General features: G+C 49.2%; 1 protein-coding gene across 16 annotated transcripts in view; it reads left to right on the top strand.

Annotated features, from left to right (window-relative positions):
* Ttll1 (TTL family tubulin polyglutamylase complex subunit L1) overlaps nucleotides 1-7208 on the top strand; it is a 29507-nt gene extending 22299 nt beyond the window's left edge. For all 16 annotated transcript variants that reach the window (XM_034517491.2, XM_034517492.2, XM_076911747.1 and 13 more), the window contains 2 exons: nucleotides 605-768; nucleotides 6666-7208. In XM_034517491.2, coding sequence (XP_034373382.1) covers nucleotides 605-768; nucleotides 6666-6795 — 294 coding nt within the window. In that variant the 3' untranslated portion in view covers nucleotides 6796-7208. The remainder of the gene's footprint in view (nucleotides 1-604; nucleotides 769-6665) is intronic.
* Nucleotides 7209-19947: the final 12739 nt, after the last annotated feature.

Genomic DNA, 19947 nt, shown 5'->3' with positions numbered 1-19947 from the left:
TGAGTTCAACTCCCAGCACCCACATGGTGGCTCACAACTATCTATAATGGGATCTGATGCCCTCTTCTGGTGTATCTGAAAACAGTGACAATGTACTAATATATAAAAATAAATATTAATAATAAATAAATATTAACAATAATTTAAAACAAATATTTAATAAATAAATAAATAAATAAATAAATAAATGTATAAAGAAAAGAACATAGGATGGGCGGTGGTGGCGCACGCCTTTAATCCCAGCACTTGGGAGGCAGAGGCAGGCAGATTTCTGAGTTCGAGGCCAGCCTGGTCTACAGAGTGAGTTCCAGGACAGCCAGGGCTACACAGAGAAACTCTGTCTCGAAAAACCAAAAACCAAAAAAAAAAAGAAAGAAAGAAAAGAAAAAGAAAATATGCCTCACAGACATGGCCACGGGCCAGTCTGATCTAAGCGGTTCTCCACCAACAGTGACAGCTTCGTACATAAGGTGCTTGGCAGGTGTGAGATGCCTGTGTTAACTGATGACAAGCGCCTGGAGCGTGTGATCCATGCCGGTTCGTGTGCCTCACACTCCACAGGAGGAAGGACCACAGTGAAGGACGTGTGTTTTTCTTCTTGTAGGTTAACGCGTCCCCATCTCTTACCTCCAGCACTGCCAACGATCGAATCCTTAAGTACAACCTGATTAACGACACCCTCAACATTGCGGTCCCCAACGGCGAGATTCCGGACTGCAAATGGAACAAGTCTCCCCCTAAGGAAGTGCTTGGCAACTATGAGATCCTGTAAGTCTGCGTGTGGCTCCGCAGAGGTCCTGCGTTCTAGGCTGAGGTGCCCTTTGGATATTAGTGAGCGGGGCTCACTTTTCTTAGTGTGTCTGTCTGTTGATGCTGGGAGGGATAACTGTCGAGGAGACAGAAGAGTGGTTTGGGTCTGTTCCACGTAGTCAATACTTGCCAAGTGCTGGACAGGGAGTGACCCTCACTGCTTGTCATCTATGCAGGCTGCTGAGGTGCTAGGAGCGGGCTGCACACAGTGTGGGGCTCATACCCTAAATCTACCTCTGTAGCTCTGTGGGCCACAGTCTGAACACCTCAGGAATCCAGTAAAGAAAGAGTGATTCCCAGGGCTCACCTCTCAGGGCTTCCCTGTGCTAGGATCCACGGCTGTGCTGCAGACACTCCGGCCCATTACCCTGTGCCTCATGAGCTGAGTACTAGGTTGGCTCTGTCTTACACATCGGAAACAAATGGACCCGTTAGAGCTCGAGCGCATGCGCGTGGGGGGTGTGAGGGGGTGTAAATAAAGTAACGGTAATCGGGAAGACAGACAGAAGTATAGTCATTTATATAGTCATTTATATAGTCATTCATACCTTGTGAAGCTAGGTGGCTAATTAAAAGATTGGCCTAAGAAGCAGGTGGATCTCTGTGAGTTGGACGCCTCCCTGCTCTACAGAGTGAGTTCCAGGACAGCCCAGAGCTATACAGAGAAACCCTGTCTCCTGTCTCCTGTCTCAGAACCTCTCCCCCCCAACCCCCCCCCCCAAAAAAAAAAAAAAAACCTTCAAAGATTGGCCTAGTGCTGTGTATACTATGGGCCAGGAGGTTGGGTGAGAAAAACAAGTTGCAAGAAAGGGTACTTAATCTGACCCCTAAGACAGACGGCAACCTCCACTGCCTGTGTGTGTACATAAGCGTTTTTTGTTTGTTTGGGTTTGGTTTTTAAGACAAAGTCTTATTACATAGACCAGGCTTGCCCTTGAACCCCCCAGAAATACACCTGCCTCTTCCTTTCAAGTGCAGGGATTAAAGGTGTGCACCATTGTCTCCTGGTCTTACATATAAGCATTTAATTTAAAAAGTTTAAAGATGAGGAGATGTGTATTGAAGTGCACCACCAATGGGAGGATCTGAGCACGGGCTTGCACTCTGGAGCCCCTGCGTAGCCATCTCCCACCTCTCTGTGTACACTTCCAGGAGCTACAGCAGAGGGGTGCAGGGAAGGCTCAGAAGTAAGCTCAGCCTTAGAGGGTGGTAGCTGTGAGCCCCCAAAGTAACCAGTCAGTGACTGATTATCCTCTGGAGGCTGGCAGCCTGGGGTGGGGACGACAGCAGAATCGGAAGGGAGTAGAGGTGGGAGCTCGCAAGGAAGGCAAGAGAAGAAGTGGACGCCAGTCCTGGGAAGGCAGGTGCACTCTGACGGGGATCCAGGACAGGTGGACTCACTGAGATGCCAGAGAATAAAGCCTAGTGCAAGACACTGTGCAGGGTATGGGCACTGACCAGAACAAGATTGGGCCTTGGTATTGTATGGGCACTAACATGGGTGAATGTCAAGGTCATCAGAGGTCAGAAGAGTGCCATGGCCAGGGAATCAAGGGCTAGACCCTGAAGGACTCGGCCTGGTATACAAGCAAGGGGTCAGAAAGGGCCTTTGCTGACTTGGCTTGCAGGGGCGGAGAGGGTCTAGAAAGGCCTTTCCAGACCCGTGGATCTGAGAGAGGAAACGGTCCACATGCCACAGGGCTCCGGAAAGAGACAGGCTTCTCATACTGGGGGGATGAGGGAGAAAGGTAAGGGCCAGGAAAGCACATGGGAGTTTCTGATGAGGAGAGGAGAGTTCCAGACTGCACAGTGTGCAGCTGGGTCCTGTCCAGAGCCGCTTGGGTTGACAGTGTGGGATGTAAGGGAAATAGAATAGGTGGTCCCTGTCAGTGCCATGGGAGCCTTGGGGTCAGTTCTGAGGCTGTGGAGGAAGGCCAATGTGAGGTTCAAGAACCACGAGAGTCTTCGTGGGTCCCTCTTTAGTCCAGCAGGATATAGCAAGGAGGCTGGCCCACTGGGAGCTTATAAGGCCCTGTTTGCAGAGCAGGCAGGATGCTCGTCTCCAGGTTAAGAAGCAGAGGCCAGAGGCTCACCTCCAGTTCTGAGCTACCCTCTCACACCCCTCTAAAGAAGAGAGGCTTTGGTTTGGAGCTGGCCATTGGAAGCTCTTTCCCATGTGTCTCCTTGCCTCTGATGCTCCAGGTTGGGCCCCAGCAGCAGCAGTGGGAATTGCTGCTGCTGGGATGGATGGGGCTTCCATCCGCAGCGTGCAATCCTGTCCCTGTACACAGCCAGGAGTACTGCATCTCATCCATACTTAAAGCATCCCTCAGAGTACACCAGTGTGGAGAGAAAGGAGCTGACAAGAATACAGCTCTTGTGCCCAGGGTTACACAGCCTCACATTGTCCTTGAGGCCTTGGTGACAAGATCATGGCTAGCCTTGTTCATCCTGGCTCTATTCTAACATTACCAGAAAATACTCTTGGTGGTTTTGAAAAAAAAAAAAAATGCTGTTCAGAACTCAGTGCCTAGATCCCACCTGTCAGACCCCAGAAGGGAAGCTGTTCCAACCGGAAAGGCCCTCAGGGAGCCCTTTCAGCTGCTTACAGTAGCTCCCTAAGAGGCAAGCTGCTTCCCAAGAATTGAACAGCCCATTGCCAGCTGTCTGCTACATACTTTGTTTTCAAGCTGAACAGTGTGTGTGTGTGTGTGTGTGTGTGTTCCTCTTTCCCATTCATCCAGATCCTGCCCCTCCCCACCTTGAGCCAGTACCAAGGCAACCTTGAGACTGACAGGCAGGGGGACTCCACCCTCAGTCTGTGCCACAGACACAGTTCAAGCCAGAGTGCTAGCATATGGATGGCTCATGGAGCCAAAGTTGCCTCCTAGCAGAAGCTCTGGTCCTTAAGGGAGCTCTCTGCACAGCTTTCTTGTATTGGAGGGACTGGCTACAAACACGCTTCCATGGTGAGGCTACTGCTGAGGCGTGTCCATGTAGTGACACAGTTGTGACAGTCCATGCCAGTGCCGAGCACCGTCTCAGCCCAGAGGAGAGCTTTAACTCTGCCACTCCCTGTGCATCAGTCCTCAGGCACCATTCAGAGAATGTTCACCCACCAGAGGAGGCCCTAATGCAGACCCCACACTACCCACAGAATCTGGCTGTGGACCAGAAGCTCTGAAGAGAGGGACATTCCGCTTCCGCACCAGAGCAAAACATCCTGGTACCTGTTTGCTTGATGCAAATGTCTGCCTGTAACTCAGGCAAAACAGCAGCAAACAAACACCTAAGAAACCCTGGCTGTCCTGGAACTTGTTCTATAGACCAGGCTGGCCTCTAACTTAGAGATCCACCTGCCTCTGCCTCCCAAGTGCAGGATTAAAGGTGTGTGCCACCATGCCTGGCTAGAAAACACTTTAAGATGACCAGAAGGAAACCAGACATAATGGTAAATACCTTTAGTCCCAGCACTTTGGAGGCAGAAGCAAGCAGATCTCTGTGAGTTCAAGGCCAGCCTGGTCTACCCAGCAAGTTTCATGACAGGCAGGGCTGTCAGAAGAAGGGCTGGCAAGATGGCTCAGCAGGTAAAGGCACTTGCTGCCAAGTTTGACAACCTAAGTTTAATATCTGGGACATACATGATAGATGAAAGATCTGACTTACACAGCCTGCCTTCTGACCTCTATACCTTGGCACATGTGTGCCCTCAATCGATCAGTTGATCAATGTAATAAAAAAAAAAAAATTAAAGGCCAGTGCTGGGGAGCCAGCTCCAATAGGTCAGGTACTGAGGTGGGACACAGCATCAGACAATGGCCAAAGACTGGTGACTTCTTCCTTTAACTCTCTCTTACTATTCTGGGAGCCAGAAACTGATGGCTTCTAGTATTTCACAGAGAAAGGAAAAGGAAGGAAGGAAGTCAGGCACCCCCCCCTTATACATGTATACACCCACCACACACACACACACACACACACACACACACACACACACAGGCATGGTCCCAACCACCTGTTTCACCAATCTCACAAGTGCATATGCATACTTATATCCGTACGCATGTACCTACATATGCATATATGTACATACATGTAGACAGACAGACACAAATACATCTGGTAGATGGAGCAGAGCCCCAACAGCCACATTTTATTTTTTCTCTCAGCCTTTTTATATCTTCTTAGACAAAAGTTCTTATGAAATTACCCCAAAGGTAAAATGTCACACAGAAGGAGAGTTACAGAAGGACGTCAATAGTAAGTTAAAAGCAGTGCTTCATTCTCTAAGCGCATTAGTTCAAAGCAAAGTTTCACATGGCCTGGCTTTATCATAGTGCATACTTGTGGCCTCATCCTGACCTAGAACAAATGCTTTTCGTTGATTACAAATCTGCCCCAAGCCTATTTCTCTTCTTAGTGCAATTTATGAAGCTCACTGGATTCCATGTTATGCAGCCTTTACTTAATATTCTGTGAGAAGGGGGCACATTTCTACTTTTGTTTCCAACTTTAATCTTTCTGACAAAGCAACTGAAACCATCTCCCAAAACTTTCTTCCTAACTTTATTTGAACCAAATCAGGAATTCTATAAAGTCATTCATTCATCTCAACAGCATTAACTCTTGAAAGTTCATCTTGATGTTGATCTGAAATTTGCCCAGGAGGGTGGGCTATCACCCAGGAAGTAATCACACCAGGCTCTAGGCAGTGAGGTCTCCCAGGGACACTCACACCAGGCCACATAAACTGAGAGTGTGGCAGCGACAAACATGAGAAAGCACATCAGTAGCAAGAAGAAATCCTGGGGCGAAGTCTCTGGGGCCGAGCCTCACCAGAGCGCATGCATGGCAGCCGAGCAAGATGGTGGGCCGTCTCCAGGGAGCTCACTTGCCCACTGCAGCTCTTCCTGCATGGCATCTGCCAGGCCAACACGATGGCTCAGCAAGTAAAGGTGACTGCCACCAAGCCTGATGGCCTAAAAGTTCTATCCCCGGGACCCACGTGGTAGAAGGAGAAAGCTGTCCACTGTGAGTTGTTCTTTGACTTCCATATAATGAATGAACCTCTCCCCAGTAAAGAAATAAACTGAGGTTCAAATTTAAGTGTCCAGAAATGAACTTCTCACAGCTCGGCCGCAGGGTGAAGCCTTGGATCAGGAATCAGGAGGCCCAGTGTCAACCCTGTCTCTGCACACCTGAACCTGGAGCCAGAGAGTGGTAGGAAGCCATGGTAAGGAGAGACAGATCTCTTCGCAGGCTCTATTCTGGGTAACAAAAGCTGCAGGACACCAGGACTGTATCTGGTTCTTCAGACGTGAGGTCCAAGCTGCTCCTCGGCTCCGAGTAAGGCTGAGTACAGGCATCAGCTGGAAACAGGCAGAAGGAGGACACTGGCAGAGCAAGTGGCATCATGGGTGATGGAAGAGTCCCTGCTCTACCCAGGCCCCTTCCTACAGCCTACTAACACCCGGTTCCCTGTCTGAAATGGGATTAGGCCCTACCCCACAGGGTGTGTGAAGTGTTTGCAGGCAAGAAATGTCTCCTTGAACAACCTGCGCTGGCTAACTCGTTTGTCATCCCCTGAGGCTGGTGCCAAATTCTGCCCGGAGCCTGTTAAAATGGCATCTGTCTAGGATGGACGGACTGTCCACAGTGGCAGTTTAGCTGGGTTTCTCTCACAGGCTCTGTGGCCTTGTGTGACATACAGGCTGGAGAGGAGAAAGCAAGTGCCAGGATCTGGAACTAGGTGGCTCTTTCTAGTAACATGTTTGTTCTGCAGCAGCCCAGTGGCCACTGTGTCGCTGCTGCCCCTGAACAAGACCTCCTAGTGATTCTCCCATGATCTATTTCAGGTATGACGAGGAGCTGGCCCAGGGTGACGGGGCTGAACGAGAGCTTAGAAACCGCCCAGGCCAGCCAGTGGGGCCCAGAGCAGGCCGCTCGAGAGACTCGGGGAGAAATGTCCTCACGACCTGGAAGTGACCAGCAGTGAGAAGAGGGACCCCAGCTTGGACCTTCCCACAGTTGCTCCACCCAGACCCTGCTAAACACCCGTTTTGGAATTTCCTTTTTCTAGAGTGCTTTCCTGAGCAGGCCTTGTAAATAAAGACTCACTGCAAGGTGGAAGAGTCCACGTCACCAGGGCTTACCGCGTGCACACACACACACACACACACAGAGACACACTCACACACATGCACAAAAAGGACAGCTTCCGTGTGTGACAGAACTTCCTTTTTTTTTGTTTGTTTGTTTGTTTGCTTTTTCGAGACAGGGTTTCTCTGTGTAGCCCTGGCTGTCCTGGAACTCACTCTGTAGACCAGGCTGGCCTTGAACTCACAGAAATCTACCTGCCTCTGCCTCCCAAGTGCTGGGATTAAAGGCATGTGCCACCACATCTGACTTTATCTTATTATTTATTTGTGTGTGTCTGTGTGTCTGTGTGTGTGTGTCCATGTGTGTGACCCAAGGAAATCAGGAGAGGGCACCAGATTCCCCTGGTATCTGTAGCTCTGGAGTTACACGCTATTCAAGGTGGGGTTTGGGAACCAAAACCTCTGTCTGCAAGAGCAATCAGTAAGGGCTTGGAAATGTGAGCCGTCTCTCCAGCCCCTGATGAATCTGCTGCTGCAACTGCTATGTCTTCCTCCTCCTCTTCCTCTTCCTCCTCCTCCTCCTCTTCTTCCTCCTCTTTCTCCTCTTCCTCCTCGTCTTTTTCCTCCTCCTCCTCCTCTTCTTCCTCCTCTTTCTCCTCTTCCTCCTCTTCCTCTTTCTTCTCCTCTTCCTCCTCCTTCTCCTCCTCCTTTTCCTCCTTCTCCTCTTCTTCTATTTCTCTGTTTCTATCCATCTGCCTGTCTGTCTGTCTGTCTGTCTGTCTGTCTGTCTATTTTGGTTTTTCAACACAGGGTTTCTCTCTATAGTCCTGGCTGTCCTGGAACTCGTTCTTAGACCAGGCTGGCCTTGAACTCAGAGATCTGCCTGCTTCTGCCTCCTGAGTGCTAGGATGAAAGGCATATGCCACCACCACCTAGCCAAAATGCAGATTCTTAAAAGGTGTTCATATTCATTAAACTTTGCACTCAAAAAAGAGTTAAACAAACATGATGTGTTTCAAAAAGATTAAATATCACTTGTTTCCTGGAGCCACTTTGTTTAGTTCCCTCTGGCTTTGTCAGAGCAGACAGGCATTATTCTTTACGAGATCCCTGCTGCTGTGCTCATGGGGGACCGGCTTCTGTCATTTTGGTTTGGTGACAAGGCTGGTACAGTGAAGCAGGTGAGCAGAGAGATCCCAAGGGGAGGTTGCTGTGACTCAGGCATCTGGTTTTGTAGACACTGCTGGCAGCCTGCAGCAGTTCACAAGGAGCTCCCTGGACACCAGGGACTCAGAAGAGTATGTGGGGACCAGCTGTCACCTACATAAGCTCCCCTTGCAAGTGGGGAAGTGTTTGATTTTTTTTAAAGTCTTTCAAGTTTCTCTGTGTAACCATGGCTGTCCTGGAACTTGCTGTATAGACCAGGCTGACCCCTGCTGAGATTAAAGGTGTGCACCACCACCGCCACCCAGCACAAGTGGGATTCTTACTGGTAGCCTCTCTCTGACAGTCATATCTGACACCTGTCACTTGGCATGTTAGTCACCACCTGGAATTTATCTTGAAAGATCCCTGTGTTCAGCTGTGTAAGACAAGAGTAGATGTCATCTCATGTGTCTTCATACACACATATGCATGCTTTCAACATGTCACTGCTAATAAAGGAAAAGTCCTGTGTTGTGCTTGGTGCCATGTCAGAGGAGAGGCACAGTCATGCAGCGGGTTCAGCCAGAATCTGCAAAGGCTGCAGTTGGGACAGGCAGTTTTTCTGTGTGACTTTCTGGTTAGACAAGATGCTGTGCACCGTGTGCCACTTAGGTGCTGTGTGTTGGTGACTGGACACAGACCTGGGCTTAGAGCCTGACTGCTAGTCAGCTGTGAACCGGGGGGTCCTCTTGGCTCTTGGGACTTTGGTCTCTTACAGTATAAAATGAGAGACCTTGGTGTAGTGACTGTTGTGTCCCAAGGAAACGCAGATCAAATGGCTAACGGTGGATCCTGGTAGCACACCAAAGCACACACCATGTGGTCAGGCTCCCTCAGTACCAATGGCTCTTCTCAGCCCTTCTCAGCCCACCCCTACCTTAACCCTCTCCAACCCAGGGACTTTGCTTCCCCCACACTCCCAGTTTCTCTTTCCCATATAACTCTGCCATTTCAGCGACACTCTCTCCTTGTCCTTTTGGTCCCCCACTCCACAAACACACCCATCCCCTCTCTTCCTCTCTCAGCTCCCCTCCCCCTTCATGGCCCTGTGCAGTCTACTGGCCACGTTCAGTCCACTACTTTCTCTTCTTGCTCTGGACTCTTCCTCTGGCTGTGCTTACCCTCCTCATCAACCATGCCTCGGAATGGCCATGTCCCCATTTGCATTCAGTGACACATGGCTAGAATCCCACGATCAGGAGGTTAGGGCAGGATAATTGACATACATTCAAAGTCGGCTTGAGCTACACACCAAGGTTGAGTACATAGCTAGACCCTGTCTCGGATTCCCTAACTGCAGACTGGGAGTTAGCTGTATTTTCCTCAGAAGGAACAAGGGGCACAGGCTATACCTGGTTCATGTCCTTTGTCCCTTGTGGTTTGGCTCCAACTTGGCCCTCTCCCGAGACAGTGAGTCACATGGCTCATGGCCCCACCTCTGCCCTACATATGATGGTGAGAGGACTCCCATTAAGCTTTGGCAGTTCTGGACCTACGTGATTCTTACGGTCCTGCTTTTCGGGAGGTCCCTGGTCCTGCAAGCTGGACCCATGGAAGGCCTGAGGATGCTCAGCCATTTTGAATAAGCGATAGGTGATTTGTTGGTGACTCGGTTGCTAGTGTGTGTGAGGCTGTGCCAAGTGGATTTGTGAAGAGACTGACCGTGGTGGTGATATATTCTCCCACAGATGTTTCTTCTGCAAACTTCCAGGACATATACCAGAGGAAGCCCATGGTATCAGAGCAGATCTTGAGAACCATGAGCTAGGAAACAGTACTGCGTATCATCCAGCCCAGGGCTCAGGTGCTCACCCTCTTTAGGACTGTCCCGGATGACAGTCCTGTTACTTTTCTCCTCATGATGGGTGGGTCCCAAGATCTGAATGAGTGTCTGGTTATTTGTGTGACTTCTGAGATGTGTGAATTATCCCAGGATTAATCTACTGTCTACCTGCCACCCACAGGGGCTGCTTCCCATCAGAAAGGTGCTTGAGCTGTGGCCCCCAGACCCTGAGATAGCCCCCTCACTCTGCCTCCCTCCTCTGGTGCTTGAGTCTCTGTAAACATTTTTGTCTTGGGACTACGCTGATCCAATGGGCTTTTCCTACAATATGGCTCTGTCATAGTCCTATGCTTGGGCCAGTCCTAGGTGCTCTGGTCTAGGCTCCCACCTGGCTGGTTCCCTGCACAGTGTGGGCCATCCTTCCTCAATAAACCAGCACACTGTCTCTGGATGATACTTTTACCTTCATGTCAGGCCATGGGGTGGGGGTGGGGCATTAAGCTGGGTCTTCTGCAGAGGTGGAATGTCCTGCCACATCCCGGCACCTAGGTGTTCCTTGTGTCCTTGTGTTGCTTAACATGAGCTGTATAAGCCAAGTGCCTTGGGACCTTTCAGGATCTGCTGTGAGGTAAAAGAACCTCAGGGTTTCTCATTTTTTTGCTTGGGAACCTTTCCCTGGAGGAAAATTCTTTGTTGTTGTTGTCTTGTATGATTCTTCCTAGCCTCAACTGTATCTGCAATGCTTCAAAGTTAAAGACAGCATTCGCTTAGGGACACATTCTGGTTTATGGAATAAAGTGTTTTCTAACTGTGGTGGTTTGAATATGCTTGGCCCATGGGAAGCGGCACTATTAAGGGGTGTGGCCTTGTTGGAATAAGTGTGGCCTTGTAAGAAGTGTATCACTGTGTAGCTGGGCTTTGAGAGTTCCTAGTGCTCACCCTCTGCCCAGTGCAGAGGACAGTTTTCTCCTGGCTGCCTTCAGGTTGAGATATACAACCACCAGCTCCTTCTCCATCACCACGTCTGTCTGGACACTGCCAGGCTTCTCACTATGATGATAATAGACTAGACCTCTGAAACTGTAAGCCAGCCCCAATTAAATGTTGTCCTTTATAAGAGTTGCCTTGGTTATGGTGTCTCTTCATAGCAATGAAACCCTAACTAAGACATGAACCCTAGATATAAAATAAGACCAATTTAAGATCTTACAAGAAAAAAAAAAAAAAAAAAAAAAAAAAAAAAAAAAAAACGATTCCTCCTTTTGGACCCTAAGAAAGGAGGCCTTTTGTTCCCGGCTGAGGTCACCAGACCTGTTAGCAGGAACCAGACTCCTGGATCTGCAGCATGCCCTCCGAGTAGCCAAGGCCACTCTGCCTCACACGTCATGGCTGTCCCCACCAGGGTCAACTAACTTGATTTTTCTTATTTCTTCAGCACTTTTTCAGGATCAGAATAATGGAGTTTGAAAACGTTTTACTCTGTAATCCAGCTTTGGTTTACACTCACAGCAATCCTCCTGCCTCAACCTCCCAAGTGTTGGGATTACATGTAAGAACCTCCATGCTTGAGGCCAGCCTGGTCTACAGAGTGAGTGCCAGGACAGCCAGGGCTACACAGAGAAACCTTGTCTCGAAAAAACCAAACAAAAACAAAAACAAACAAACAAAAAAACCCAACAACAACAAAAAGAACCTCCATGCTTGGTTTTTTTTTCTTATATAAAAAATGTGCCTTGTGAGTTTAAAAACAAATGTTTAAGGGCTGGAGAGATGGCTCAGAGGTTGAGATCACTTTCTAGTTTTTCAGAGGACTCAGGTTCAGTCCCTACCACTCACACAGTACCTCACAACTGTCTATAACTCTGGTTCTAGGGGATCTGATGCCCTCTTCTGAGCTCCACAGGCATCAAGCATGCATGTGATATACATACATGCATGAAAACAAAGCACTCATACAAAATAAATCTAAAAAAAATTAAAAATCGCCAGACATAGTGGCACGAACCCTTAATCCTAGTGCTTGGGAGGAAGAGGCAAGTGAATCTCTGTGAGTTCGAGGCCAGTCTACTTAGTGAATTCCAGGGAATTCAGGGTTACATAAAGAGACCACGTCTCAAAGATAAATAAAAAATTTAAATAAATAAAATAAAAATCCAGAAAATTTTTTGTTTTGTCTTTTCAAGATGGGGTCTCTCTGTGTAACCCTGGCTGTCCAGGAACTCACTTTGTAGACCAGGCTAGCCTTGAACTGAGATTCACCTGCCTCTGCCTCTCCAGTGCTGAACTTAAAGGCATATGCTACCATCCCTGGCTAGCAAACATTTTACATAGCTTGACCTGACCCCGAGTCTGTTTTTGTAACCCACTCCTTTCTTAACAACAAAAACCCCTCATCCTCAACATGGGGCCTTGGAAGGGGTCCTTTGTAGACATAGCTTAAAACCTACTGACAGGTTAGAAGAAGATACTACACATGGAGAAGGCCAGGCAGAGACAGGCGATGCTGCCATGGGCTAAGGGATGCTGGAGTTTCTGCTGCCTAGAAACAAAGGTTTGAAAGGATGGTGCTCGGTAGACATCAGGTTTTGAGTCTCAAGTCTCCCCTGATCCATCGAAATACATTCCTGGGCTTTTAGTTAGAGTCATTGGTTCCAGCAGGAGGCAAAGAGAGGGCTCCAGAGACTATGTCCCTGACTTGGTAGCTGCTTAATGACAGTGGGCATGGCTGTTCTAGTTTGTCCACATATCCTCAGGCTTAATTCCCCCTGATTGTGGATACACACACACACACACACACACACACACACACACACACACACAGCCCTCTGAACTCCATGAGCTAAGTTTTCTTGATATTTATCATGTTAGTAATACTGTCCCTTCAATCACCCTGTCCCCATTCTCCTATCTGTATTATCTTCATGCCCCATCTCTCCCCCTCCCTTCAGTCCTACCCTTTTCCTTCTGAACAGCACACCTGAGACAGGGCAGGCCCATCCTCCTGGGACACCTGGTGGCACTCTTGCAGTTTGTCAGCAGAAGCTGAGGGCACTGAGCTCCCCAGGGAGACAGAGGGCATGGACAGAAATGGCAGGCTCCTTCTTCCCTGAGGGTACCCTTCCTGCGGTGGTTATGAACTTGAGGCTGATAACAAGCTGTTAGCTGACTCAATTCAACCAGAACCCCCAAGCCCATTTTCATTTTGTGGGGTCACATTGCTGGGCTGCTTAACCTGCTGGGCACTTTGCTCCAGGATTGCCCCATGGGATCTCAGTCTCTCTCCCTCTCCCTCTCCCTCTCCCTCTCCCTCTCCCTCTCCCTCTCCCTCTCCCTCTCCCTCCCCCTCCCCTCCCCCCCTCTCTCATACATTTATACATATCGAGGAACTAAATATTCTTGATTTTTCCCACTCTAAAGCTGTCCCTTCTCCCACCCTGTCCTGCCCTGCCCTGTCCAGTCCTGAAGCTGTTCTGTTCAACCTTTGTTCTAGACCTCAGGCCCTAGCAGCCTGGAACTGCTACAACAATGTCAGGTGATGGGTTGAGAGAAAGTCCAAGAGCTCATGGGGCACCACAGGCTACTCCAGAGAGCACGGGTGGGAAACTCCTAGCCTCTGACATTATTCTCCCTGGAACTTTGGTTACCATACGAAGAACACCCCTCTATCACCCTGTAATTCTTTGTTGTTGTTGAAATTTTTCAAAACTGTATTTTTATGTGTATGGGTGTTTTACATGCATGTATGTGTACCAGGGTTATGCATTACCCACGTAGGCCAGAAGGTGGCACTGGATTCCCTGGAACCAGAATTATAGACAGTTGTGAGCCACCATATTGGTGCTGGAAACTCAACCTGCGAGCTGTACTAGGTCCTCTGAAAGAGTATCTGGTGCTCTTAACAGTTGAGCCAAGTCTCCAGCCCCTGATCCAATAATTTTGAAGCAGGGAACAGTGTGGCCATCATCCAAGCCTTGGCTTGCCCACTGCACCCCAGTAAGTCTAACAGGGACCATAGCTGGTTTACTGGTCAGACTTCAGCTTCTTTCCTGGGCTTCTGCACTGCAGACAAGGTTGTAAAAGCCCATCTGAGCTGCCTGCCACCACCACCCAAGAGCAGAACCCTGACCTGCTTTCTTGGAGCTTTCCAATGGCTACTCCAGGCCTACAGTGGGTCCCTCCTTTTACCAAAACACCCTGGTTTCAGTCTGCATGTTCTCACTGCTGTCAATCATGAACCCACTGCCCAGCGATCCCTTAGGAAGAAGAGGAGAAAACAAGAACCTTTAATGGTCCAACCTGGGAATGTGGGGTGTGGACACCACTGGGTTTTAGGAGAGGTTGAATCCCTCCCCAGGTTGGCAGAAGCCTTGCCTGATTTTAGCTTACAGGTAGACAGATTTCTCCATTCTGCACTTCAGGGACTGGGAAGGGTGCATGAACAGCTAGGGAGGGGATCTCAGAGCACCCAACCCTGGGCACTGTGCCACCCTCCATAGTGAGGTAGGGACCCACAGACCCAGTGTCAGTGGAAACAGCTGTGGTACAGTTAATGACTCTGCAAATGACACTTCTCAAAGCCTTAAGGGCACTGAATTATAAATGTAGCCAGCTTGAGAGACACATCACATGATCCAGGAAGAAACTTCAACCCTCCCCGAGTCATCCTTTACTGGACAGAGGGGACAGGTCCAGAGAACGATGGGGACTTCTAGCAGGTCACAAAGCTTCTGGAGGGCAGAAGCTGCTATGGAAGTTTACCATGCGACTTTCTGATTGGCTCTAGGCATGAGGCTGTTTTCATGTAGGACAAGGAGATGGAGGCCAGAGTGTGACAGAAAGGAAACACCTGGTCACAGTGGTGGGACAATAGCCAGGGGGTGAGCATGGAGTGGAAAAGCTGATGACTACTGACCCTCTCTAGATGTGTGTGAGTCTGGGAACTGAAAGACTCATGGGAAGATTTTAGTGCTAACTGCTCCGTGACCGGACCAGGCATCTAGGGACCACAGTGAGCTTAGCTGCCTTGCTGTGTGACTGCAAACTAGTTACTAAGCCTCCCTGAGCTTTAGCCGCCTCATCTGCCAGGAAGTTAAACTGTGTCCTCTTACCTCACATGGCTGAGGAAAGGAGATACTGGATTAAAAATTCTAAAACAGTGTTCACGAACATTGTTGCTGTAGTGTGTTGTGTGGAGGTTGGAGAACTACTCTTGGGAGGGAGTCGGTTCTCTTCTTCCACTGGTGGATTCCGGGAATGGAACTCAGCTTGTCAGGCTTGGCTGTGAGTTTTTCCAGCTGAGCAATCTCAACAGTCCCAACTTGTTTTTGTTTTGTTTTTGAGAGAGGGGTTCTCACTGGGACCTGGAGCTCCATGTTTAGGCTACACTGGCTGGCCAGCACCCTCTACCTTCACCCTACCCCCAGATCTGCCTGTTTCCACCTTCCCAGAACTGGGATTGTAAGCACACGTCACCATGTCTTGCTTTTATTTGTGTATTTTTTTCACGTGAGTTTAGTGGTTCAAACTCAGGCCATATGTTTGCAAAAAGCAAGCACTACACTGAGTGAACCAAGTCCTCAGCTACTTTACTTTTCTGCACCTTTCAAGACCCTGGTATGCATCCTCCTAGACTTCCCGACGTCTATACACAAGATAGTTCAGACCCTAGCCAGAGCGGCAGAGATGAGGGAGCGCCATCTTTTGGATGCGGGCTGTCTGGGGTGGCTTCTGGATGGATCTGGTTTTCAAGCTGTGCTCTGTATAACAGCAAATGGACAGAAACAGAGCAGAGCAGGGAATAGCTTGGGATCATTTCACAAAGACAAGGAGGGGCGAATGATGAAAGATACTGGGTGCCTGGCTGAAGAATTCGGACCCTTTCTGTAGGCGCCTAGCAGCCACTGAATGTTTTTGAGGAGCAAGAGTTGGAGTTCTTAGAGAAGCAGGGAGGGTGGTCCTGAGGATGCCTCTCAGTGAAGATAGCCCAGAGCTGAGGCTGTGAGGAGGGAGCTCCACCCAGGAAGACTGCAGATGTAGAAGAGAGCAGGGATCTGTCCTCAGCTGCCAGCAGAGGGCAGGAGTGGGAAAGGGGTTGGCACCATCAAAGAAACGACTTTCTCAAAAGACTGCCTACCGGTGTGTGTGTGTGGGGGTTGGGGGTATCATTTGCTCACAGTTTAAAATAATACTGTTTCAAGGTAACAACCTAATGATGAGGAAATCGCCAGCCATTCCAGTTTCTGTGTCTTCTACTAACTAAGGTGAAATCAGTAACTGTCAAAGTGACTCGAATGGAGGTCTATGATGAGTGTGGTGACTGGTGCGTGCGTGTGATCCCAGCCACCCCACGAGTAAGAACAGGAAGTTCAAGGTCATTCATCCTTAACTCTATAGCAAGCTTGAACAAAACAGTCTGTAGGAATCTGGGTTTATAGGAATTCTCCAGCAAGCAGAAGGGCAGGGCTTGGAGGTTTTTGGTTCTGTTTGTTTGTTGTCATTATTCTTTGGTTTGGGGGGGGGATTGTTATTGTTGTTTTCATTTTGTCAACCATGATACAAGGCTAGTTCATGGCTTAGCCCAGCTGTGAACAAGCAGCCAGCTCTTTGCTTTCAAGACTCTGGGGTCAAGGAGACAGGTGAGAAAGGAGCAGCTCAGAGGAAGAAGGGGAGGGAGGAGCTGGTGCCTGCTGTTGAGGGCTCAGGGCATGACACTGTGTGGGGTGGTCTAGAAGGCCCGGCTGCTGGATGCATGTGACTCCTCCCTGTCTGGAAAGGACATGTGCTCCACAGGGTCAGAACCACTCCAGGATCTCACAGGCTGAGTCTGGTCTGTTTCAGTAGGAAGGCTGCAGAGCTATGGCTGAGGCCCTAGCTGCCCAGTCTGTCCTGGTCCCCATCTTGACCATCAGCATCTCCTTATGTTACTATGTTCCCATGGATGTCAACTAAGTTTCTTTCATCTTGTAGGCTAGCTTATGGTCCATCATTCAGGGAAGTCAAACCAGGAACTCAAAGGGGACAGGGAACGGGAGGCAGGAGCTGATGCAGAGGACATCAGTGAGTGCCGCTTAGTAGACTGGCTTGCTCATAATGGCTTGCTCAGCCTGCCTTCTTATAAAACCCAGAGCTACCAAGCCCAGGGATAGCCCCACCCACAATGGGCTGGGCCTTCCCCCATTGCCGGCACACAGGACACATTCAATAAATGTGACTTTCTGGAAGAATCTCTGCCACCTTCATACTTCCCGTGTCAATCTGACTTCTCTGAGCCTGTTTCCTTGGAGAGGGTCAGTGTCATGAGAGTGACAGTTATTCCTGCCTGCCATTTGGGTAGGAGCAGTCAGTGGCTGAACCTGTACCCTTGGGCCTGGGCCCAGGGTTTGTTGCTTTTCTTAGCAGAGAATATGACACACCTACTGGTAGGAGCTGCCCTCTCTCTTCCCACTGTCCCCTGGGCAGGCGGTTTCCAGACTCTGCCCAGGGCCCTTAGCTAATAAAGAACAGCCGGTAAGGTGGAGCCAAGGGAGGGTGTGCCCTGGGCTGGGAGAGCCCTGGGCTAGGGGAGAGCTGAGTCACAACCATAAAAGTGGGGGTGTGTCCTGTCCCAGTGACACCAGACACCCACATCCGGCCAGGAGGGGGCTGTGTCTTCTGCCTCACCTCCAAGAGAGCTCAAACAGAAAGGCTTTGAGAGCCACAAGAAGCAGGGAGACAAGTGGAAATTTTTTGTCCAGCAGTAGCCCGGGTTTAGGAGTATCAACCCACAGCCCACACCATAGCCTGGCTAGTCACTTGGACTGGAGTGCATTCCCAGTTGCAGATAAACTTGTAGCACCCCCACCCCCACCCCCACCCCCCACCCCCCACCCCCACCACCGTGTTCCCAGCACTCCTTGATCTCCTGCCTCAAGGCCCACACTGATCATCTTTCTGGAATGTTCTTCCCTTCCCCTGAAAAATCCTCCTCTGCCCTACGACCTGATTAAGACACACCTTGCTGCCGAGGCTAAGGCTGTCTTCTGTCAAGACACCATTGTCATAGCTCCTACCCATCTGCCCATTTCAGTCATGCTAGTATCCAGGCCAGACTTGTCTTCTGTCACGTTTCCCTCTTGCCAAATAAACTATCCATCTTTCCCTACCCAAGCCTGAAGAGTTTTAATGTATTATTATTTTGTATTATGTTATGTAGCGTGTGCGTGCGTGTGTGTGTGTGTGTGTGTGTGCACTCAAGCATATGGGGTCAGAGGAAAATTTTCAACGTCAGTTCTTTCTTTCCTCTGTGGCTTCCTGAGACCAAATTCAGGTTGCCAAGGCTTACAGTACACAGTGTCTTAGTGTTTCTATTGCTGCAATGAAACTCCATGACCAAAAGGAAGGGAGGGAGGATTTGGGGGAAAGAAATATGGCTCAGACTTCCACATCACTGATCATCGTCAAAGGAAGTCAGGACAGGAACTCAAACAGGGCAGAAACCCGGAGGTACAAGCTGAGGCAGAGGCAATGGTGGGTGCTGCTTACTGGCTTGCTCAGCCTGCTTTCTTATGGCACCCATGACCACACCAGCCCAGGGATGGTACCAACCACAATGGGCTGGGCCCTCCTCCATAGATCACTAATTAAGAAAATCCCTTACAGCTGGGTCTTGTGGAGGCATTTTCTCAATTGAGGTTTCCTCCTCTCACATGACTTTAGCTTGTGTCAAAATGATATAAAATTTCTAGCACACACAATAGCTTTTACCCACTGAGCCATCATGCTGGTCCTTCTTAGGATTTTTGGGTTTTGTTTGTTTTTTGCTTTTTTGTTTGTTTGTTTTTTGTTAGTGAGACAGGATCTTACTAGCTCAAAGTAGTTTTGAACTTACTCTGTGGCTAAGGATGACTTTGGACTCCTATTGTACCTGCTTTTATCTCCTAAGTGTTAGGATTAGAGGCCTGCACCCCGCCACATGCCTGTGTTTTAATTCTCAGTTTTACTTTAAAAATTGTTTTGGAAAAAAAGTTACTATGTAGCCCAGGCTATGCTAAGACTCATGATCCTTCTGCCTCTGCCTCCCCAGTGCTGGAATTATAGTTGTGAACACAGAGTACGGATTTTTAGGATAGTGGAAGGACCCTGTGGGATAAGGTAAACCCAGGAATTGATCAAACCCCATGGAAAACTACACAGACCATAACCCCTAATGTGTGCTGTGAACGTCAGTCAATAGTGATATACTGTTGATCAGTCATTTCTGACAACTATGCCTGCTGACCTAAAATCTAAGTGACAGAGGGTGGCGATGGGGGTAGAGGGGCGATCAGAGGAGAGGAGCGCAGGCATGTGGGAAATCACCTCTGTGCCCACTGACCTGAGATCTCAGTGATGGATGCTGGTGATAGGGGTAGAGGGGCGATCAGAGGAGAGGAGCGCAGGCATGTGAGAAATCACCTCTACGTCCTCCACCCCTCCCCTCTATCTCCCACCTCACCCCATGTCAGAGACAGGGTCTCATGTCACCTGTGTGTGTGTGTTGTGTGTTGTTGAACTTGCTATTTAACCAAGGATGACTCTGAAGTTCTGTTCCTCCTGCCTCCACCTCCTGAGCACTAGGATTGCAGACATCTGCCAACATGCTCAATGTATAAGATACTGAAAACGGAACCAAGGCAAGCACTCCAATGCCGGTGCTATGCTCCCAGCAGATCGACGGGTCTACAATAGTAAATTCCAGTACACCCAGGGCTGTTGTAGAGAAAGACCCTCCCCTCCCCAAACAAGAACTAACAACGAGAATTAAAAATGGTTTATTTTACTTCTAATTATGTGTGGAGGTAGCATATGCATCTGACCATGTAGATCCATGCCTACAAAGGCCAGCTGAGTGGGGCTCCTGAAACGGGGGTTCCAGGTAGTTGTGAGCTGTCAGACAGGGGTACTGGGAGGAACACTCTGGTCCTCTACAAGCAGTAAACACTCTTAACCACCAAGCCATCTCTCCAGTACCTTAATGGGCCTTTTTAAAGAGTGGTTTTAGGTTTACAGAAAAATGAGTGAACTCCCAGAGAT

Source organism: Arvicanthis niloticus, chromosome 13 (genome assembly GCF_011762505.2).
Source record: "Arvicanthis niloticus isolate mArvNil1 chromosome 13, mArvNil1.pat.X, whole genome shotgun sequence".
Lineage (NCBI taxonomy): Eukaryota > Metazoa > Chordata > Mammalia > Rodentia > Muridae > Arvicanthis > Arvicanthis niloticus.
This window is presented reverse-complemented; position numbering and strand designations above follow the sequence as displayed.